Source organism: Eufriesea mexicana, unplaced genomic scaffold (assembly GCF_001483705.2).
Source record: "Eufriesea mexicana isolate 0111107269 unplaced genomic scaffold, ASM148370v2 scaffold15025, whole genome shotgun sequence".
In the NCBI taxonomy this organism is placed as follows: Eukaryota; Metazoa; Arthropoda; class Insecta; order Hymenoptera; family Apidae; genus Eufriesea; species Eufriesea mexicana.
Genome location: NW_016922458.1, coordinates 45,452 through 70,873, shown reverse-complemented (window position 1 = coordinate 70,873; position 25,422 = coordinate 45,452). Strand labels below are relative to the sequence as shown.

Below are 25,422 nucleotides of genomic sequence, written 5' to 3'. Positions count from 1 at the left end.
TCCGATCAATTCGTACAGCGATTGGCTCCACTGTAAAAAATATTCACAGTATAAATCACGTTACACGTTTGCTATGAAGAACGGGGAAAGGGGTCGAATAAAAAATCGTGCACGTTCCGTGAAAAGGTGAAAAATGAGGAGGAACGGAGAGAAATGTGGTGTAAAAAGATGCAAGAGGAGAAATGTTGGATTGAGGCAGCGTGAGGCAAGGTTTGTGCATAGATCCCGAGGAGGGTTTTGAACGCGAAGAAAGGATTTGAATTCGGATCGATGGTGAAACGAGTCTTGACAAAAAGCTCTTTTGTTCGCTGAAGACAGCCCCTTGAATCGAAGAGGCCCGTGCAACTTTGTATTGCTATGCCAATTTCTGTCTTCGTTTGTTGCCAGTATTTTCCTTCTCTTTCTCTTTCACCCGCAACGAGGCCAATTACTCCAAATATTATTCGGTCATTCGTTCGTTTCATTCACCTGACACGACCGGGACTTCGAGTAAGAAGATCCTAGCTAATGATGAATTTCAAAAGGAAGTAATTGAAGAAGAATCGAAGAGACGTCTCGTGTAAAATACTAATTGAATATTTGATTTTTCCTCGCGAATTCTTTATTTTGCTAACGTTTCACAATTTCGAACGATAATTCTTTATTTTTCATTATTTTTTAATTCAGTCGTTCGATGAACGCTGTACTTCCTCGTCGCAAGCAATTGATAATTTTCAACCGTCGTATCGTGACCTATCTCAACACAATTCTGAACAACGTACGTCATGAGCTAAAGGGCTTTCTGTCCAAGGCCAATGGAAGAAGCTTGGCCTAATTGCAGCGTTGTGTCTTATGTTTTCTAACTCTCGAAACTCTGGAAAAAACATTTGCACACACGTTCATATTTCGTGTTTCAGTATCACGCGATCGAAATTAAAAGATATATCAAAGCGAAGCTTCCTTTGATCTTCTGCCTTACTTAACGATAGACAAACATTACCATTGTACAACTTTTACTCTGTGCTACCAATATCAATATTAATCCGCCTACACGTCTTGTCTAGACTCCAGATAAACGCAAAGTAATCTGGACATAGTTTGAAATACAAGAAAACATGCATAAGACACGATGCAGGCCACATCAAGCTCATGACACCCAAGGTACATTACCCCAGAGTCCAAAGACCTCGAGGTCCACGACCCCAACATCGTGAAACCCAATTCGCTTCGTCAAACAGCTAAAACCTAACCTAACCCTGGAATTCACCACCATAGAATCACAAAATCGCAACATGGAAGCATACTCCACGGTTTTGCACGAGTCAGACCACCCCATGATCCAAAGAGCTCAAACTCCGCGATCATGGCGTGAGCTTAGACGAGTTTCAGAACGCCATTGTCACGAACCCGAATCTCCCTCGGTCCACCAGCTATTTGGTGTGGATCTCAGGATCTCGTGGTGATCCAAAGCAGGTTCCATGTACCGATAGTCGTAAATTCTAGGGGTCCTTGATCGAGGTTGGGTTCCACGACTAGAGGGTCATTGATGTCGCAACTGCTGGAGCGCGAATTTCAGGATTTCAAAGTCCTGGAGTTCTTATCTCTCTGGTAACATTCAGAGCCTTCACCCTCGAGGCCAGGTCCAGATCCAGGAGGTTTTAGGATCCAATGAACCCTGGTCGTTCGATCATAGGGTGCTTCGTCATGCGTCTCTCGTAATTTCAGGACAATGGGATTTGTCTATAAGGTTTCTAAGTCTACTAGAGATGTCACAACTTATCGGTTCTCTGTTCGTCTAATAGTATTTGATAATTGCCTGATCTGGCTTTTGCATGTCTAGAATAATCTTGCCTAATACTGTTTCAGAGTATAAGTTGATCGAAGTACAGTAGAACCTCGATTATCCGATGGTGTTCGAATGACGAAGTTCTGGGGTAACGGAAAATTCGAACAATCGAGGTTCTTCTGTGTTTACCTATTATTTTATATAATCGTTCCTAAGTTTGCTGATACGTGTAAGTTCACGTGGCTTTATCTACCATATGAGAAGCATGATAAGGTGTTGTCGGATAAAGAAGTAGCGATATAGTGCTATAATCGCTTTGATATCTTATCGCCATTTGCATTGAATATCAGGATTCGAGAGACATATCTATAAATACACGTTTGGTCAAACATAGAAACAAACGAAGCAAACTTGTACGTGAATTTGCAATCATTCGCAATCACAAAGGTACAGGGATTGCATGGAATACAAAGGATCATAGCGAAATACCTCTGTTCCAGTTTATCCAACTTGAATTTTCGCATTTGTTTTTCCCGTTGTTATTAACTCTTTGCACTCGAGTGGCGCCTCTCAGTCGCCATTTAATCTGATTCTAAAGGTGGATATTAATTAATGTATCAAATTTACAATTATCCAACGATGCGTGGAATATCGAAGTAAAATAATTCTACGTCTTAATTTGCATACGATTTCTTATTTACCGTTTTAGAAATATCGTCGACTTTATGGCAGAAAGTCTTCGAATTACTATTTTCCTGTAACGAAAAAATCGCCGTGTGCAAATGGTTAACATTGATTTCCTCGTCTTCTTCGTGCGTATTTTCTATCATCGTATCTGTCGCTAATTTTCGAGGGAAAAGGTTATTGTAATAGCCGAAAATCCCGCCTGTATGCTCTTTTTTCTGACGTTCGAAAATCTGGCAATCTGCCTGAAAGCTTTCAGTATTCAGCCTGCAAAACAACAGCCTAAAAATACAAACAAAACCAGGAACTAACGGGACATTATATCGTAATACTTCGCGCACGTGCAGAATGCTGCAATGGGATTTTTTGCATCGTATTTATGATAAATATTTCGGATTATTCCAACGGATGTATAGAGGGGAAATTCGATTTTCATCTTATCGATATTTTGTGAAAAAATGAATTTCCGATTTACGTGTAATTAATTTCGAATTGATCGTATACAGATTGCAAGTGCACCGGTTATTCGTAATTTCCGTACAATAATTTATGAGCTATGCAGGGATTAGTACGAACGATTGGCACGGGCTCGCTAATTTATTGAAATTCAATATCGGAGTAACCTACATCTATATTTAGGGAATAGCTCTGTAATCCACGGTATAAGATAGTACATGGACGACACGTAAAATTGCAGTTTAACATCTCTAATATCAGTATGTTTTCGATAACCAGTATACGTAACAATGTAACACGTGTCGATTACGTTTGCCAAGTGATAATGTCGATGTCTCGAAAACTAGTACAGCGTGTTTTACAAAATTTTGCAGCGAAAAGTCGACAGAATGTATTCAAAGTGTTATATTTCTTCACTTTCTTCAATAAAAAATCCTTCGCATTAACAAAATTCCTAATTTATAAATAATATAATATAATATAATAATATATAATATAATAATAATTAAAATAAAAAATAAATAACGTAATTTTTCTATTTTTCATTCACAAATTAAATACTACCCACTACTAATTCTTTGATAAAAGTTCCATATCGTTAAAACAAATTTTTGATTCGAAAATAAGTTCGAAATAATTTTCTTTTTTAAATTCTTCACTCGTTTGTATCATTCTTCATAAATACCTTCCCGAATTCCTACCTTTCGATTATGTAGTGTCAACAGTTGAATAGATAACGCAAAAATTCTTTTCAGTCGTAAAGGTATTTTTAATCGAGATCGAGTTAAATTTACAAAAATTGAGTTTGGGTAACTCGGACTTTCAATTTTTTTTCTCGAAGCGAAGAAGGAAACGCGTTATCCCGTTTATTTCGATCGTGCCGTAAAATTGGGTGTATTATACGGATACTGCACATAAATTCAAGGACGCAATGAAAACCAGGTCGATCTCTAGTAACCTCGTGTCGACGACAGATCGCCATTGCTATGTATCATTGTCAAACACACCCGTTTTACCGGTCAACTAATTACAACATGTACCAAATCGTTAACGTACCCTATTTGTCTTCATCGATGATATTTAATAACTCTTTGTCTAAATTATTTATCAACAATCTACTATTACACTCGTCCACAAGCTATTCAGTTTATGATTTTTATTCATATTCCACGAACGCAAATAAAATTTCTATTATATTCAGAGCAGCAGATAAATTTAAATTCCATGTATTCCACAAAATGTTTTTAGAGGTATACTCAATTTTCAGCGCCAGTAGTGTTCTTCGTGTCGATAAAAATTCTCCAATTTCAATATTTTCCCGATGCAACCGTAAATAAAGTTCCCTTTAACGCGTAAAGTGCTGGTCCCCGAGGATCGACGCTTCACGACGTTGACCCCTAGGGATGAAAGAGTCTCACATTCACAAAATGCTGCTTCATAATTCATATGATATTAAAAAAATATATTTACACTACTTTAACTGAATTTGATCGAGGTATTCGGAATAAAAATGAAGTTTCGTTTAATAAATTTGACAAAATTAATTAGTTGATCCCCTACGTTCCTTTCGTACATCTTCAGGCTTATATTCTATATTTACGTGTCTAAATGGTGAGTAAAATGAAATTAATGTCGAGTTTAACGTGTTAACACAGAATTATGGTTTTAAAACTTTTTATTGAAAATTCCACGTTCAATCTTAGCGCTTTAGTCACCTGACTTCGTGATTTTTCCTTTCAGATTCTCCCTTTTGCATATTTTCATTTACCGATTATTTAACAGGTCGTGGTAGATTTTTTATCAACATTGATAACACTTTCTTATCGAAATAAATAAAAAAATATCGAAGCAGAAAGCAAATTTTTCCCGCCTGTTTGTCCAGTACCTCGTTCAAAGGCTCCATCTGACTACCCTAAAGATGATTCCTTCAACGACACGCACTCACACGTGCACACCGTTTGCGAATCTATTCCACGTGGTAAGGGTATTGAAAACTTGAATTGCCAACGTGTTGCTACAGAAAGAGCCTCATTTCCCCACACAATCATGTTGCTAAGGCTCTTTCAAACGCTCCAGAGAGCTACTTGGAGGAACCAGTTAAGATCTTCTGGGCGAGAGGTCAGCTCGTATCCTATTTCCTCTAGTGGTGGTTCGTTTCCGATTCTTAAATTCATTTTTCAACCTTCACACGTGTAAGGATTTAGTTATTTATTTATTTATTTCTACATAGTTCAGCCGACTGTGATATCTCTTTTACGGGTTGGTAATGTCTGTCGTGACATGCTATCCAGTTGTGACGTACGCAAGTGTCCCGTAAACTATCGACAACCTGTCAGTCACGTAGAAGTGAGCTTCATTTTGTAATGGAAAATGTTATCCACTTCCCGGAGCTTTCTCTGTGAATTGGATGTCTCAAAAAATGAACGAAATACAGGGATTTTAATAGCATTGGCTTTTATGCGGATCTTGTAATCTTGTTTTTAGTCGAACGTTACTTTCGATGTATTATCTCGATATGAAACGAGGTATTGATATTAACGTCGTTTTATTACACTGTTTTAGTACTGTGATTTTTACAGTATTATTACGTTGACATAGTTTGCGATTCCATTTCTACTAAAAATAGGTATTTTAGAACATAATTTCAATTCGATATTCCATTACTGATTAACTGAATATTATATTTAATAGTGGTCATCAGTGACAGGAATACCGCGATTGCTTAGAATAATTAAAATAAAATGAATATCGTGGACTAACTAGTTTGAAATACAAGTATCTGGGTAATGTTATAAAATAAAAAGGACACTAACAGTTAAATATGATGGTATACTGTAATTAAAACTCTTTTGTAATACTCGATTGTATCTGAATTATCTTTATCATTTTATATTACTTCACCATCATTTTCTTCGATCATCACGTTATTAAATTCTCATCAAGTAATTACAAAAATGCCCCACGCCATATTTCCTCTGCTTAAAATTTCTCTTTGGATAAATTTAAAAACTAAACACACCACAAGTGCAAGCTCAATTTAACGATTCAGTCTTCTGCTTATATATCTGCTTATATTTTATTTAAATCACATCGATGATTATCAGCACATATCAGTCTCTAGGTGTCGCTTCTCGCATGCGAATTGGAGACTATGAGACCATCAGTGCTTTAGTTTACTCATGAACAAAAGCAAACTCAGTTATAGAGGATTCATATCTTGATCTACAAATATTCGCTTGATTCAGAAAATTCCACGTGTATCAGACGGTGGAAATTTCCAATTTCCAAGGAATTATTATTATAACTCTCGTTACTGCATACAATCAGCGGGTACTGTGCCCACATCCGATCTCGGTCCCCGTTTAAAGCCCGCCTACCCCTGTTCACCTACGGAACATCTTCCCAACCCTGAAACTGTCAACGTTCGCATATGTGTCGCCTTTTCATCACCGTCGAGGATCCATCCAGAATTGGGTCAGAAAGTTATTTCTTACCGGCGGGAAGGACTCGGAGATGCATAGTTGGTACAAAAGGAATTCGATACACGTAAAGTTCTTACCTCTTCCTTGGCGATTCGTGCTTTTAAGGCCATCCATTTCCCCGGCTGTCGTATTCTCAGCATTGTTTCTGCCGCATCACGACGCGAATTCCCGTCTAAAGATTTGTGATCTCCGCGAATCACTCGTGCCTTAGCTAACAATCTGTTCGAGAGTAGTTCACCTTCTGTTCCTTCTCTTCTCGGCAACAGTTTTACGCATAGCTCGGCGCTGAAGACACGAGCAAGTGTACGATTATCTGTTTAGATAGAGGATGAAATCGTCTTGCATCGGAGCCAGGCTTTAATGCTTTATCTTCATCGGTAAATCAGCGATAGGGGAAAATAGTCGATCGACAAGGAAGTTAACGCGTTCATTGTTGCTGTGGAAATGTGCACTCGTATCTTTCGTGTTGCTTGTATAGAAAATATTATTTCATTATATATATATCGACGGTTCTCAACCTTTTCTCCATGTGTGTTATTCGATCACTGTGTGATCAAGTCGAATATCACTTTTTTAGACAGTATCTGTTCATTATGGTGTACATTATGCGAGATTTTTTAATTTGATGTAATTTGATTTTATTCACGTAGGAGATTGGATGTTGAATACCATCGGTTGAGGACCACTGTTGTGTGTTATATTGAATTATATTATTTAAAATACATATTTCATAGAAAAGATATTTAAATCATGTTTACCTGAGAAAATCGTAGATATAGTATCTAAAGTGCATAAATTCGAAATAGTTGCATGTTAATTGGGAAGTATTTTTGGTACAAATTTTATTTCCGTGCTTTTGTGCATAGGTATTTAAAACATGTCTGGTTTGCTTATTCGTAAATTTAGTTAAGTGGTACTTTGGATCACAGTATTTAAATGTACGAGTGGGGATAATATTATCGTAACATATCTGTAAATCGACATTTAAATAATTTAAAGAATAAAATGTGAATTAATTAGATAAAAGTTATGGTTAAATATAATTTCTTCTTTATATATCGGTGATAAATTCCATATTCGACGAAATGCATGTCTTATTTGATACCTCTAGTATCTTAAGTCACTAAAAATAAAATACAGAAGATATCATATTACACAAGAATAATAACAATAATAATAAAAAATACAGCCACACTATTCAATGAAACGCTGTAAGAATAAAATTATTTTTATTTTAAATAGTAATCAATACAGTAGATCTCAAATTACTCAAAAATAAAATAGTAGATAATCAAATACTGGTACGTGATATAACAAAATGCAGTAAAAATAAAATCGTTTTTATCCTAAATAGTAATCGATACTCTTTTAAATAACTTTTATTACCAAATTGAAATATTAAAAAATACATTGTTACATAATATGAAGCATTTACAGGAAGTAGATATTTCACCGCTATAATTACCCCATAAAAAGAAAGGTGAACACACGTAAAAGTTCCTTTACCACACTTTTGCTATAAATACAATATAAAAATAACATTCTTGTATAATATCAACGTTGGTCGCGTTACTTTTACACGAAACTATGAACTTTATCTGTCTCGTTATCGCAAAGACATTATCACAGTCGAGGTCACGTGCCTTACGTCATTTTGCCAAACAACCGATGACACTGCACTTGCGTCTTGAAATGAAATCCATGTAAACAGTATTCGAATTTCAAATTGCCCGACAATATAACGTCTTATAATAGTGATATGATACAAAAAATTTTGCAAATGTTTGAAATTGACACATTCACTGTCGTATGAATTTTGTATGTCATATTTATAACGCAGGATGTCTCTTATTTCATAATATGTCGTATATGCACACGTAACCTCGTTAAAAAATGAAGTCGTTTAAGCATTTTACGATGCACGTAGTATCTCGCATCGTTGGTTAAAGTTAGAAGTACCGAAAATTTGAGTAATATGATTATTTCATTTATATACCTTATCCAATTCCGGCATCACCGATCACCAGTGACCCCCATGACGTCACTGGCCATTCTACTGCCAATCACCAGTGACCCCATGGCGTTAAATGTGTCAACATTGACGCGAAGTTAGAATAAGGAAATTGTATAATAATCCACAACCGAGACTTATGGTGGTACAACGTGTACTGACTCCTGAGAATTGTCTTCAGCCATATATCCATCAGCCACTCATAATGATTCACGAACATTCGTAAACATCCTCCAGAAACACTCGACTAACATACTGCTGTCTTTCTTTTATTTCAACTTACTAAATTAATTTTTTATTAGTAAAATCCTTTGTTATTTAGGAAACAGAGAATTAATAGAAATCTTCCTGACCATGGTCCAACGACAAATGTTTATATAGAGTTCTTTTCTATGTCATTCGAGTGATTGACAGTGGTTGACAAGAAGTAAACATTTATTTTAAATACAAAAATTTAAACATCAATCGAATGCTTTGGCCCTAAAATTTTAACAAATTCAGTAGTTGGAATTAATGTAGGAATCTTTTAATCTTTTTGTTTATTTTGATACCTTTTTGGATAATAGTACTCCGTATGAACGAACCCCTTTCTGAGTATTAGTACTGTCCATTGGGCTCTTTCTGGATATTAGAACTCTGTATAATTCCTTTCTGTACGTTAGTACTCTCTATAAGTTCTTGCAGGACATTGGCACTTCCCATGGGCCCTTCCTGGAGATTGGTTCTCTACATGACCCCTTTCTGAGCATTAGTACTGTCTATTGGGTCCTTTCTGGATATTAGAACTCTCTATGACTCCTTTCTGCACGTTAGCACATTTGTACTCCCTATGAACCCTTTTTAGATATTAGTACTCTCTATGGCCCCTTTCAGGATATCGAAAGACTCTTTACAGACCCTTTGTGAACATTGATGTACTTTATAAATCCTTTTTGAGCCGTGGTACTCTCAGTGGCCATTTTCTGGATATTAACACTCTCTGTATAACTCCTTCCTAGACTTCTTTTGAAAAAAAAAGGGGAGGGGGGTTCAACAAATTGGAAGAAAATTTATAATCCTCTATGGGAGCCATAGATCATACCTGTTCACATTTGCCTTCCTACAAAAAAGTTAAGAAGTCACGTTTGCTCGCATCAGTCAGTATCTTATCGACATTCTTTTTCGCAATCATAATACAATGTCACGCCGACGTTTTATCGAGCATGATGTCATCGATATCGAAAATGATCAAAGAAAAATAGGGGCGATCAAAGGTGGATTTTTCTCCACTTTTTATTGATCAACGATCTCATCGAACGTATATACATACATGTATACCCAGGATCATTTTATCAAGACGATAATCGGGATCTTTATCACGATATCGCGTTGACATTCCGAAAAACTAGTGAAACAAATGACACGTCAACGCGACCATGTTCAACGAATGCAAACATGTTTTTACTTTTTAAGCGCCGACTTGAGAGCCGATAATCATGACATAACGACGTAAAATGAGCATAGTGATTCATCTGGAATTGTCTGTCGTCGACTGTTTTTCTTTCTTTTCTACCCCCTTTTTCTTCCTCTTCTTCACAGCTGATTATGTAAAGACGATGATTAATCGCCAACGTTAGTAACAAGATTTCGTCGTGGGACATCGATCTATCAGCGAATCGCGTTTCGAGTCACTTGTATTTTTATTCCTTCCAGCCAACTTCGCCGGCTACTTTCTCTACTTTTCGATCTATTTTCACTGATTAACGTTTAATTGGCGTTGCGTAATGGAAATTAATACAGCTGGGGCTCGCTTAAGTACTTAGTCTGATACGTCGAAGCGGCCTAATTAAAAGTCGAGGTTTTCTGGCTAATTGAGCTCAGCTCTGGAATGATCGGACTTTTTCTTCAAATTCGTTTGAATTTCGGATCGTATACAAATAGCTCCTGCATAACACGCCATGTTTAGAACACGTCTTTTCTCCTCGTGTGCTCTAAAATGGTCGAAAAATCGATAAATCCTCGGTATATCGTGATATACTTATTCTAACATGTAACGACATAACGTGTAATACATAATGGTGTATAATATATAATAACTCGCTTTACGTATAAAAGATTACCGAAAACAATGAATTTTTTGGATCTTAATTATTCGGTTCCTCTGGTATACATGCGACTCTTTTAAATCGAGTTTAATTTCGTTCCAAATAATTTTCTATTTTTTAATGAGAAAGAAATGACGGCCCTTGATACATTTTCTGTTTATAATCAAAGCTGTATTATGCAATCTCCGATTGCATAATGGAAGCCTTGAAAGGTAAGAGCTGGGATAATCCGGACGCTGAAAAGTCGAAATCTGGTCAATCGAGATCCAATTATGCAGAATTTTCAAGTTCATCGCGATACCTGTAATTTCAACGTATTCATTCGGTAAACAATAATGCTTTAACAACTCGAATTGTGGACAGTATAATTTACTGATCTTGTTAATCCAAGTTTATTCGCCTGGATAAATATATAAATTACGAAACGTACATACATCATCGGGAAAACTGGCATAATCCAGTAAACGCTCAACCAACAATTTATCCAGCCTAACGCCATTTCGAGAAGGAAGACTCGCAAACAAGAGAAATTTAATCTTAATGCATTACCACAAACATCCCGATAAAAGCACATTCGCGAGCAACTCATGGTCGCATCCTCAACCCGCCATATATCATTTCTATGAAATCTTCTCTTTACTGCCTCGTAAATTTTATACCCATCCAGAAAACGAACAGAAACTCGACAACTTTCTTCCAACACGGAAATCCCCCGGCTCGGTATTTTGCCAGGATCATACCTGCTCGCGAGCGTACATGCACACGCCTATTTAGCGCTGTGCCATCCATTCTACGTCTAAAGGGTCCTTCTAGAAGCACAAATAACTCGTCCAGTAGCAATAATGCTGGAATCGACTAATCAACACGAGTCGTGGCGTCTACGAGATCTCTGGTACCACGGTGCTTATCGAGCTGGTAGAGCAACATTCCACGCTACGGAATGACCGTACTCATTCCTTCGTGCTCTCCTGCGAAAGGATTCTCCGCAGGACGGTGCAGTGCCTCTCGTCACGCTCGTGCTCTGCACTCAGCACGTACACACACGCGCGCACCTATACCTGTACGCTCGCAGAAAGGTGAAAGACGAAACAGGAAACCATTTCGTTCACCTGTTCTCCTCGTTCGAGACGCCGAAAATCCAACTCCACGAAGCCTTGATCCGACCTTCTCCTCCTCCGCCTGGAACGTTAAAGGCCCCCCGATCCTCTGGTCTGGCGGCATTCCACGGTTTACGCTTCTTCTTTAACATTTTTCGTCCTTTCGCTTGTCTTTACCGGTTTCCTTCCTCTTTCGTCTTCTTTTTCCTAACCCCACCGACTCTACGTCGCGCGTACCACGCTCGTTTTTCGTTTTAGACGGGTAATCGATGGAGAATCGGCATCCTCAGGGATGCTCGCCGAAGAAGGAAGGGGTTTAAAATAATGGAGAAAGTTTTTTCACAGTTCACGTCCGATGAATCTTGTTCGAAATGGGGCTTGAGTGGTACCTTCTTGAAAATTTTACTTCGTTTTTCTTTTCAATTTTTTTCGCTTTTTTCTCGAATAGAGTGATCTGTATAGAGTAATTTTTTTTAGGTGCTTCGTTAAGAAAGGAGAATTTTTGACAAGGTTTGAATTATTTTTATTCGTGAATAAAGGTAATAATTCAAACATCAGTCGAATGCTTTGAAATTAAAATTAAAAGTTTCCAAAATTGGAGTTACTCGCTGTGTCTTGTAAATGTAAATTGTATTGAAAGCATCGATTAATTATCCATAATAAAGTGAATGAAAAGAGAAAATATCGGTTTTCCTCGAAATATAAAATAACATAGTGCGAATTGTAAATACTGCAGTCTGTAATTTATCACTGATAAATTAAATATATATTACAATTGCAGATAGTAACTCACGAAAAATTACAATTTCTTCGCTCAAGAAAACTCGCGAATAATTAAATCTTTGAAAAATCAATTTCCGCGAGTGCAAATGTTGGCAATAACAACTAAAGGCAATATTACGCTTATAAAGCACGGAAATCCCACCCCGACGATATAAATCACGTGGCGAGTTGCGTGTACGCTCAAAGCTCGTAAATTGCGCGCATATTATGCAGGTTTTAATCTAATTAGGATTCATGGTATGCAGATTACCATAGAAAACAATCGGACCATGCACCACGTTGTATCGCATTTTGCACTTATGTTTCATCTGCTTGTGCAATTTTAATAGGATTATTCAACGCTATTCGTTGCACCGAGTTTATTTGAAGAGATGCGCGATCCATCGTCCGTCGTTTACATTTAGACAGCATAATTTCGTAACCATGGTGGAAATAGTTACGTAGGAAACGCGTAAAAGTAAAAGCATGGTGGAATAATGGAAATTAAATTAGCGAGCGCAACGAACAGGGTGAATGGTCACTTTAAGGTTCGCAATGGAGGTTTATCCCAGGTATATGTTTGGTGGAAGGTCAGGATGATGGATGGAAAGCTCATCTGCATTGCAACAAAGCGCACGGTGGCTGAATTTTTCGATTTTGCTTGCAACAGAAAATTAAAACGTCGTTCCGCCAGGTCGAATAATTCGTCGCTGCGTTTTCATGAATAAGGTAAATAATAATCGGGTAGGATAATAAGCCTCGAGTCACGTGGGTGGTTAATTATACACAGTGTGTAATCGACAAATGAATATCGAACGAGATCCGTGTTCGCATTCATTAGCGCGGACTAAAATTTGTTTGTAACAATGTTTCGTGATTAATTCGCATATTCTGACGATGCAGCATTTTGTTTTGTCCGTTCAGTTTATTATCTGTGTGTAATTTCGCACTGATCGATATTCGATGAAGGAATTATTTTATTATTTATTCTTAGTTTTGTTTATTCGTATTGTTTTATATTTATATCCATAACCCGTGGTAGTAAGAATTGGGTAAATAAATAATGGTAAAATTTATTGAACGAATAAATATTCGAAATTAAATAATTTTGTGTTAGCAGATAAATTTATAGATACATCGATATTTGTTTAATTTTAATAAATTAATAATCAGGGTTTCGCAACCTTTTTTGACCAATGACTCCCTTTCACCTATGGCCCCATTTCTTATTTTCTTCTTCTAAATTGAAAAATTTGAATTTATAATAAATATACGTAAATGTGTGTGTTTCACTTATTTATAGTTTATTTATTCGTATTGATCAATTTAGAAATTCTTATCGTTGCTATAAATGTTCTCACGCGGCACCATAAAATAGGTATTGGCCCCCTGGGGAGCCACATGGCCCCATTGAGAAACCTTGGTCCAGATAGATGATTCTTTAATCGTTTCCAGCAGATTACCTTTGTTACGAAATTATGCATCTCGCCTGCTGATCTCAATTAATCGTGACGTGTAACTATCCGAAGATTAAAAAAACTAGAACGACATATGTAAGTGCGTTTTATGACAATTGTAACAGCCGTTACGTATATCGTTGGCATAATTCCCTTCCCTGGCAATATTGATGCAACGTGGCCCCAATCGCTTTGTTTCAATGAAACAGCTGAGCTTGCAGTCCAAACATCTTGATTGCATCGCGTTGACCAAGCATTGGACTTGGAAAGTGTCGAATCGATTTTCTAATTCTTTGAAATTGACACTCGAGACGGGATTTATAAAGATCTCACGAGATAACTCGCGTTCACTGGAACAGTGTAACCTCTGTCACTGTGTACCTATTCGGTTCTTGTCTGAGCACTTGTCGAAATAACGTGTAAATATAATGTAACGCGATCGAGAGACTGTGTAATAAAATAAAATGAAGCAAGAATAGTGACGAAAATTATTTAAGAAATTCTTTTCATTTAATTTTGCTCTAATTTTTAATTAATAACGGGATAAATATAAAATATAAAAGATAGGTTAGGTTCAACTTCAGTTTTAAGTTCTCGAGTTATGTCAATGGTATCTATCAGTATAACGAGATATTAATACTAAATAATATTACAAAATTGTACCTAGTCTAATAGCGATAGTATTATATAATATATTACATAATAATAAAAATAGTAATTTAATTATAAACTGTCTCATCATAAATAAGTAAATAAACCATTGGTACTTTAATAATAATTTAATTAGTGCAATTTTCTATTAAGAGACTTACCAAAAATTTAATTATACGTAGTACTATGGCAATGACACTATTGACATTATTGTCAAATCGATTAACACCACGAAATCTAAAATATCTATTTTAAATATGAAAATTTCGTTCAAGTACTTTGATATTGAAATTGGAGCAAAATTCGTAGAATGCAGTTAATCACTTTAACCTGTAACCAGCATGTACAATGTATACGTGTATCGAATCCATGAAACTTGTCCTGTTTAAAATAAATTTTCTAAGTTAAATCAGGATTTCTCTTTCCCGTTGCGTAATGGATTTCAAATCACGTGTAAGTTCAATCTCGAGCAATTACCCTGGCAATTATAATCGTACCTTCCACTTTTTCGGTATCGTTGCTAATAATGGTACTGCAGGCTGGATTATGATTAATGAGAAGCAACAGAATGAATTCCTCCTGCGTTTCTTTTCTATACCGAGAAGTCTACAATAATTCACGGGACAGTGGTTCTCGGCTCACCGGATTCAATACCTCTCTACTTTCTCCAAAGCTTTCGACTAGACATTTCTTGGCAACGTGCCGATAATGCCCTCGTGCACGTCGATGGCTACGCTCTATCTTGCATATTACCCATAAATTTCCTTGCTGAATTCACTTTAACCGAGAACTTTTGGCAGCCACCCGCTAACACTGTCTCACCTTTAAATATTTCACCGCCTTGCGGAGGGATTCCAATATTATTCTAATTACATTAACGAGTCCTGCACCTAATCACAATTATCGTAATAATAATTTTAATTAATTTGCTACTTTTATTCGTATTTCATAATAAGAAATATTCCGGTGTAAAAGAAGTCGAGCACTTGAGTTGCTTAGATGTACTACCTAACCCTCTGTGATCAGAATTTTGTTTCTGTAATGAAGCACCTACGAAGCTCTAATTTATTATATAGAGTGACCCAAAATATATGCAAGTAGTAATTTTGATAAAACAAGCAAACGTTCGTTATTTTTAAAATATTTTTAAAATATTGTTCTTTCGTGTAACGCTCCGTTCTTAGCAACCCTGAACTGTTAGCTATCACGCTTTCTTTTTCTTTTTTTTCTTTTCGTTGGCAACACTTTGCCTCACAAATAGCACAAAATTCAAATTTTACGTGAATTTTGGGACACGCTATAGTTCTCCGACGTGATTCCAAAGTTGGGAAATAATAATTGTAAATGGACTGTTTGATTCTGGTATAGTAATATAGTAATGCGGAATAATAGTCCAGTGACAAATTGATAAATGGAAAATTAAGAAGTACAAAGATTTTGATATGTATAAAAGTTCAAAGTTACGTGACGGAAAATGATATGAAAGCACGAAGTATATTTGCATAAAATTTCCGTGGTTAATAAGAATGAAGATATCAAATTGATTAAAGAAGCAACGTTGAAAAATAGAAAGCAGCATCTCGTCAATCTTCTCCCTAATGATTGAAATCTTCGAATTAAGCTTTGGCTTCTTAAACCCTGTTTTTACGAAGGATGTTCCTGATTAATGACGTGCATACTAAAAACCTTAATCACCCTTGTATCCTAGAAACTGCTTTCTACTTTCTGGTTAAGTGGACTAAGAAAAAAGAGATTAAAGAGACGTCTCAATGATTGTGTTATTATGTTCGAGTAAAGTAACTAGTATCCTAATAGATCATCTTCGCAGAACAATTTGTGAAATAATCACTCTTAACGAAGAGAGAGACTATCGATTCATCGACTTTTACTTTATTAGCGAGAGATAATTAACACTTGGGAACCAGGAATTTATTTTCTCTATTTCAATAATAATTAATTAACGATCCATCTTCTAAACGAGACATTTACAATAATAAATAAAATTATGACATCCGCAGTTTCGCAATTATTTGGAAATTAACTTCTCTCCTGTATCTTTTAATTCATCGGTAAATATTGAAATTTCTAATTATATTTCCCCTTGCAAAAATGAAAGAAGAAAACAACGTTCACCGGTTACTCAATGGCGCAAAATTAATTCAGTCAATCAGCTAAACCCGTTATATCTCTTCAGCTCTCTGCATTGATCTTTAAAGGTAGAGGATTTTCTGAAAATTCCCGAATCCCGAAAATATCCAGAATTTTTGAAAGCTTTGAGAAATATCTTTGAGAAATAGCTTCGTATTCTAATTATACGTCGTGCGTGATACAATTTTTCCTGAACAAACGATACTCAGCAAAACGAATATTGACATGGCATTTCTCAAAATTTTTTGGAATCTTGTAAATTTCAGGATCCCAGATATTTTCGGAATCTTGGATATTTTCAGAATCCCAGATATTTTATATAGTAGGATACAGGATATTTTAGAGGGCCCCGGACATTCTCAGAATCCTAGATATTTTCGAAATCCCAGATATTTTCGGAAACCCGAATATTTTCAGAAATCTCGAAATTTTCTACCGAAAAATATTCTTATCCCATCCCGTCCCATCATTTCGAGTTCCCGCGCCCCGCTATTTAAAACTGTATCCCTGAAACGCGTTATTCGTCTAATTATTCATTTAACTAGGTCTAATTCGATTAATCTCATAAATTTCTGTCTAAGGTCTTAAAAGACCGAAAACAAACGACGCGGACGTAATAGAAAAACGTATGACTCGTGTACACGTTTCGATTACAGCAGCCGTGAGGCTTGATCGGTTAGAGCCGCGATCGTGTAGATCGTGAAATCAAATTTGCATGTGTGCTAGATTTGGGAGATGCAACGAGTCCAACAAGCTATTTCAGCTAATTGTCACTGTTACCGCTGTTGACCCAATCAGAGCTGCATATTCCGTCACTGGTCGACTAGAGTTTTCATTAGAATCGGTACCGACGTGGCTAACGCAGCCTTCGAGCACTCGATCACCGATGGTCATTCACGACGCAACGCCGCGTGTACCGTGAAAGTTAATCGAACGATGGCCGTATGATCGAACGAGGAGAGAATTTCGAAACAGCTGACTACTGCCATTTGTCGTAAGCGTAATCTTCGTTTTGCCATAGTCCTTCGCTGCACACAAGTATCAGGGAGTATAGAGAGATTTGTGACGATCACTGGCAATTGGATATAAAATCGGGTCGGTCGTCGATGGGTAATCTAATTAATCGTTTAGCCTACATTATTCGCGTTGGCAACACAAATGGATACGTTTGCAATTGATTTTGTGTTCGATATCGGCAACGTAGGGGAATTTTTTCGTTCGAGGCTGTGAAGAAAGTGGTTCCAAATGCAGAATTCTTAATATTTTCAAGCCATACGTGTACGACCTGGGTCACTTTCATCGCTATTGACACGTGTAACAATTTTCAGGATTCGAATTTTTCAAAATTTCGCGTCACCTGTCCCTTCAGAAGACCATCCACTGATTTACCGATCTATAAGACTATCAACAGTCCACCTACTATATCCATAGTATTATATTAAGAAGATTGTGGATGATCTTATGGCTCGGAAAATTCGTGGATGGTCTTATAGATAGATAAATTTTCCAAAACCTCACATTACCTGTCCCTTCAAATGACCATCCATGGATTTGCCGATCTGTAAAACAAACAACAATCTTATTTCTATCTACTATGTCGATAGTATTATAGTAGGAAGACTTTGTCCATCCATGGATTTGCCGATCTGTAAAACAAACAACAATCTTATTTCTATCTACTATGTCGATAAGTAGGAAGACTTTAGATGGTCTTATAAATCGGAAAATTTTTCAAAACCTCACATCACCTGTCCCTTCAGAAGACCATCCACCGATTTACCAGTCTATAAGTCCATCAACAGTCTTATGTCCTCCAACTATATCCATAGTACTATAATAAGAAGACTGTAAATGATCTTATAGATCGGTAAATCGGTAAAATTTTTCTCCTGGATCAGATGATGTGAGGTTTTGGAAAATTCGAGTCCTGGAAATTGCTCTATGTGCCAGTAGCGTCGAAAGTGGCCTAAGTCATACACGTTTCGCTTCGAAATATTAAGACTCTTGCATTTTAAATTTGTTATAAATTGAAAAATGTTACACATGTGTTGTGTATATATGCAAATAATAATTTATATCTTGTTACGTTTCTTTATCTCTCAACGAAAGTACATTTCGACTTGGTCACACGTGTAAACTACCTATTTTATTAGACACAAATTTTCGAATGTACGTGTGCGCATTCGTGGAAGGGTTAATTCATTTCCGATGTATCAAAATAAATCGAATTTTTCGAAGGTACTTGAGTTTAACTCGGCTCAGTTCGTTTTGCCGAATGTTTGCACGTGTTTAGTAACTGGACTGGAACTCGTTGTGACTGCAACTAATAACAATTTATATTTGCAAAATCTACTGCAACTCGTTTTTGACTTTCCATACACAATCCAACGCTGCTTAACTCGCTTGAACTTAATTCGCGTCGACTTAACCCAATTCGCTAACAACGCGTGTTAGACTCCCAAAACCAGATCTTACAAGCTTCCAACATCTTTGACATAGAGTAAGAATTATTTTATCTCGAATTCTAAGCGATTCGATACATGTTATACATTCTAAGTATCCCACAGTATCTTTTCGTTTCTTCTACTTGCCTAACCTGACTCATCCTCTTCAGAAATATTCCACATTCATACCAGAACTGAAAATTAAAAACTGAGGTAAAAACTAGATAATTATACATTATCTGGCAATTATAAAAGGGTAGACTCTATATCAAAATGGAGGAAATTAACGCCATCTTTGTGGGATTAAATGAGGATGCTGAGAAATAAATGAATCTAGGAATAAATTTTCATGGTGTTAATATTTTATCTAACATTAAGATTCGATTTTTGATTTCAGGTGAAAGGAATTTCTCGACTTAGGCTAGGATGTCACATCACAGCGACGACAACATGCTGATAGCAACCTCGGACTCCTTTTGGGAGCCGGGTAACTACAAACGAACGACTAAGAGGATCGAGGACGGGCACAAGCTCTGCGACAGCTTAATAGCTCTGGTCCAGGAAAGGGCGGAGATCGAAAAGAGTTACGCGAAAGCGTTGAAAAATTGGTCGAAGAATTGGAACGACAAGATCGAGAAAGGACCAGAATATGGAACCACCGAGGCTGCGTGGAAAGGCGTCCTCGTGGAATCGGAGAGGCTGTGCGATCTTCACCTCAGGGTCAAAGAGAATCTTTGTAACGACATCATTCAGCAGGTGAAAACGTGGCAAAAAGAGACCTATCACAAGGTATGTGCATGCACATATGACGAATGCTCTCTGTCATATCGAGATGAAACTCAACCCACTTCTTTTTTTATTTTCCTTCAGAATTCGAGAATCTCGTTTTAATATCTGTCCTCCTTTCGTTGAAATTTAAAGAATAATTCGTCGTTTTCTCTTCCATGTTTTTTGAACTTTATTTAATGAAATTGAAAATACAGATGCAGGAAAGACAGAATGAAAAATAATAAATGAAGATAAGAAATAACGTTATTAGTATTAGCTTAGAATCGTCTGTTTTTAGATATTGCTTAGGTCTACCATTTAATTAATACTTTATATTTATTTATAATTTCGTTATGCAGATTTAAATACGGATATTTCATGCGAACTTTAGTACAGTCTTTTACTATAGTACAGTCTTTTATAAGACTCGTATTTTGTAATAATCGTCTACAGCCGTTCCTTCGCTTTCCCTCGTTCTTATTCCTAACGAGCAACTATAATTACACCTTTCTTATCTTCTTATAAGAATTACTCTACTTGTCCTTAAACGAAGATAAAATTACAAGCAGTCCTTAAACTTTCAAGACGAATCTCCCTACCTCGTATCTTCTTTAATAGTAATTCGTGCAAATAAGAAATTAAACAGTTTCGAAATTTAAAATTATAATTGCTCGCGGGAAATCGATATTTTCTTTCATTCCAAAAAATTCGTTAATCAAAAATTCATTTAACATCCCCTCAACACTATTTTATCCCTTAAAATACAATCTTAAAATATCGCGTCCTCCATGTCTCTCTCCCTCTCATAACAAACTCCATTTTCTCGAAAACGAAGCTTCGTACGAAAAATCATTATTCTACATCTTCGACTCAATTTTACACGAGGAATTTCCTCCGATTTCGCGAACACCCTGTATAGTGTATAGACCTAACCAGACGTACACAACTAATAGGAAAATACGTACCTAGTACTCACGCCACGCTTCAACCGATCACAACACACCCAAACATACAAAAACACTTATAAGCACACATGGACCAAGTGGATTCTCACGCAACTTCGACGATCAACCCTCATCAGATCTGGATCACTTAACCCTTTGGCCTATAATCACGTGTGAGGCTCGTGGTCAGGTTTTCGACCCAAAACTGATTATCACGAGCCTGGCCCGTGGTACGTCAGCCGGGCCAGATGTAAACACCACGTGTCATGCCCGTGGTTTGTTGATGTGCCCCGCGTAAATCCTGTGCAATTGATAGAACTTAAGACAGATGTACCGATCCGTGGTATGGCTCAAGAGCTCGGCAGTTTTGTTTACGTTTTGGGACCACGCCGTTGAATCTTAAATCGTAGGGCAAGGGGTTAAGTTTGATTAAATCATCCTCAAAACGCGCGTAGCTCCAAGTTTCAATATCTAGTTTCAATATTCGGGACGTAATACCACTTCGTTCCTTCTATCCATTCCATTTTGTACCAATGAAAACACGGTCTCACATCCTCCGTGTCCCCTGCCGATTATAGATGTTTCATCGTATCTGTAAATACTCGTAAGCATAAGCACTTTGCTCGCGTAGGTGTACATGATTATTATGTTGCATTCTTGGACGCGATTCCGACATTGCAGTCAATGATGACGCTGAAGGAACGGAAGGAGATGGAGGACGTGTTCAAGAAGGCACAGAAGCCGTGGGCGAAGCTTCTGCAGAAGGTCGAAAAAGCGAAGTCTGAGTACCATAACAGCTGCAAAACCGAACGAACCGCGGCAAACATGGAAAGGAACGCATCGGCTGACAGTTCGCTTTCCCCTGACCAGGTAAAACGATAGTCGTCCTCCTATGTCGATTACAGTAACGAACAGTTACGTCATTCTCGCTCATACGTTATCGACGATTAGCGCAATTGTTACATTACGTATCTGAATCGCGGTGATTGTCGTGCTCGCTTTCAAAAGGTATCTTCCGAGCAGTTCTTGCCTCAAACGTTGCTTAACCGGATTATTCGAACGTTTCAACTACTAACGCTGTCCGAAATGGTTCGAGGATTACTTGTTACTCTCTTCTACGGGAATATCGTTCGTTTAACTTCGTTCTTTCGTTTGGAGCTCGTTGGATTACTCGCGAATCGTTCATTGCATGAAACATATGTGAAAATTGGAAATTATTCGTGAAGAATCTTGGTAATTGATTTGTTTTCCCATATTTTACATTAGAATGTAGTATACCGTGGTAATTGTTATTTATTCAAGACCGTTTCCAATAATAGAGTTGATATTTCATTCGGAGAATCTACTGGTAGATTCATGTTCCTGTAAAGAGGCTAATGAGCGATTCTTTTCTTTTATTGACTGATTTTTGTTTCATGTACTGTACGAATTGGAAAGTAATTTTATTGGCACCTGTTGTACGAGGAGCACATACAAAAATATCGGCAAATTTTTATAAAAATGATCGGAGATATTCGATGATGGTATCGAATTTTTTAAAGAATATTCATTAAATTTTAACAAAAACGAAAAACGAAGAAGGCAATTTGTAAATAAATTTAATAACACTCGACTAATCATCATATTCAATTTGCGAAAAAATATGGTATTACATCAAAACCGCGAATATAATAATAAAATATGAATTAAAATTGAATTCTGTGGTATTTAATCGTTATTTAATTTAATATTTAATGTAATAATTTAATAATTATTTTTATAAAAAAAATATAGAAATATTTATCTTTCTTTTCTTGAGCATTTGAAATCAACAATAAAGAAAAAAAGTTACACAATTATTAAACCAACGAGTAAACGTGTTTATAATTTCGACGAAATTTCAAAATCGAACAAACGCGTTTCCTTTAATTTCTTATTAGAGAAAATTATTATATAAGGTATCGGAAAATTGGCGTAAACATTCTTTTCCCTGAAATTAAACAAAGGGAAAGTTCTTTTCGTTAGTATATGTAGAGTACAGTCTCCATATAAATTGGCGTTGAACAATCTATCGGACGATCTGCATCTTAAAATCAAGGAAAAGTTTCCGCAATTCAAATTTTTTTACGCCGTGCTTAATCTTCCTAGATATCTAAAATTTATTGGACAATGAATGATAATCAAAACTGAAATTGAATTGATTCTAACAATTGAGACTCAATTGTGTTACTGCCAACATCTGACATCATCAGAATGATCCAATCTAGATGCAGTAGATTCATACCTATGATATGATAAATCACTTTATATCGTTTTATACATATAATCTAAACTGATAAAAAAATAGTAGCATAATTTGATAAATAGTGTTTTTCCAATAGAATATTGTAGTCGCGTTAATTAAAGAGTGAAACTTACTTTTCCATAAATATTAGAAGGATATATATAATTTCTTTAGTTTATCTATTACAATTTCTATAAAAATTCTTCTACTGAAAATTATTAAAATTATCGATAAAATTCGTGTATTAAAATTAATTAAAATTTTCGGCAAAATTCGTACATAAAAATTAATTAGAATCTCCATCGATCGTTAATATCGAAAGTATGTTAAACAGCTGCGCCAGTATAGCAATGTGTGAAATTAAACATTTCGCGGAGATATAATACGATCCTCCAGCCATTTCAAGCGTCATAATGTTCGAGCATGAAAAAAGAATTTGCAAATTTAATTGCATAGTGCGCGATAAATTTCCGCAATATCGGGAAATCCTTTTCGAAGCGACAGATTCATGACAAAACATGCGAACACACGCGTACGTAATACCACGTGTACATGTGTGTAATACTAACATTAGTATGCATCTCGATCACGCATTCGCGGCTCAACATAAAAGTAGATACTGTTGTTCTTTAGCAAGTATTATTTTCAGATGGCCCGAGGCTCTGAAAACGTATGTGAAAAAGAAAGAATAATCTCGTGTTAATCTTTATCGAAAATCTGCATGTCGTGTTGTCCTGTGCCCTCGACATTTATCGATATCTTCTTCCACTGTCACGAAAAAACGCTTCCAGAATTTTCCTCGATGTACGAGTGACTCTTTTCTCTTGCACGTTTCGGTTGTGAATTACAGAAAAATCCTTTGTTACATCTTTTACTCGCATTAGTAGATAATTACAGAGTTTAGCTATTAAGATATTTACTAGAAACACCGTGAAAATCGAAGTATCTTTGTACCAAGTAGAACACGATATGGACATTGCGCCTTTTTCAACGTATAGATATGCATCTCTTTAGTGCACAGAATGACTATGTTTTTCTTCCTTTTTTTCTCTTTTTTTACATTTTTTTCATTCTAGCGTTTTGATTATTTCTTATTTTTTGAAAGACTTCGAAGCCTGTTTTAAAATATTGTTCTTATCGAGATAAAATAACGAGATACGATATTATTGTACGTCTGGATGTTCGAGGGACGATTAATCGCCAAAACGAGAGGCAATTTTCTGAAAAAAGGCTAACGACGTTTTTAGATGACAGTTTGTGGATGTGATGCATGGGGCCTCAGAATACGAAAAGCCTTTAGGAAATCTAAAATAGGAGACGTTCAGCTTGTATGTATAATAATACTGCATGCGGCATGTATGTCAATTAACATTCTCTCATTTTTCATTACAGAAAGCTCTGCTGGTAAGCAAACTCTCTGTCTCAAGCTTTCTCTTAGTCGATATTTCTATGGAGCAAACATCGAGCTTTTAAGTCAGGATCGCTTCGAAAATTCAGACATAATTCTTAGTAGAATTTAAAATAAAAATGTCAGAAATTTTTCCTTTCTATTATAATAGTAATATTATAATTCGTAAAATATTACTGCACTTTTTTAAATGTAATATAATATAAAATATCTGTTATTATAAGTAATATTTATTAATATTTTTCAATAATAGAAATATTATTTCGATTGATGGGAAAAAGGAACTTTTATTTTAAATTTATCATTTTTGGAAAAACGCACATTTTTTTAGAAACTGAGGATGCTAGAGCATTTTAGATTACGCATTCGTGTTTGGGAAAGTAAACTCTAAAAGATTTACCGAATGATTATTACAGATTGAAGAACAGGTTAAAATTTATTAGACAGTGTTAGCTAAAGCTGTGTTCCCCTATAAAATTTATTTAATCAGAGACACGAGAAATTTCTAATTAAATCTTGTAACTTACCTTCGTGCTTCAGCTACATAAATACGAAATAGTTGCATGATACCGAATCGAAAAGTAGAATTATTAAACATGCCGAAATAGAAACTTTGCCACTTATCTCTAATAGGATCAAATATTATATGGTACCGTATAGCAGTGTATAATTTTTAGTTTATCATGCTCGATGATTGCTCGTTTTCTCTGCTTGGAAGTAAATTGCAGTCTCTTGATACGTTTCAATATAGAATTTGCTCTCTACATCTCTCTGTGTTTTTGAATTCTTCTTACAATTCAGTACGCTCTGTTTGCTTGGCCAGTTACCTTCTTTAACTGTAGATTTGCTATTACAAGAAACTCCGATTCAATCTGCCACATTTCCTTCTCCCCGAAACCAAATTGCAATTTAGTTTAACTTCAAACTATTCATTTTTAACTATCTATGTAACATGGAATTCTAATTTCTAATTGAATGTTCCTTCTTAAATCTCACTC

At 36.1% G+C, this 25,422-nt stretch overlaps 1 protein-coding gene across 6 annotated transcripts in view; it reads left to right on the top strand.

Moving 5' to 3' along the window:
• Synd (protein kinase C and casein kinase substrate in neurons protein Synd) overlaps window positions 1-25,422 on the top strand; it is a 106,524-nt gene that overhangs the window by 73,355 nt on the left and 7,747 nt on the right. For 4 of the 6 annotated variants that reach the window (XM_017909136.1, XM_017909130.1, XM_017909132.1 and 1 more), the window contains exons 2-4: window positions 19,439-19,830; window positions 21,435-21,623; window positions 23,666-23,686. In XM_017909136.1, the coding sequence (XP_017764625.1) occupies window positions 19,468-19,830; window positions 21,435-21,623; window positions 23,666-23,686 (573 nt within the window). In that variant the 5' untranslated portion in view covers window positions 19,439-19,467. Of the gene's footprint in view, window positions 1-19,438; window positions 19,831-21,434; window positions 21,624-23,665; window positions 23,687-24,408; window positions 24,421-25,422 lie in introns of all 6 variants that reach the window. The other 2 variants (XM_017909133.1, XM_017909134.1) reach the window with 2 other exon arrangements.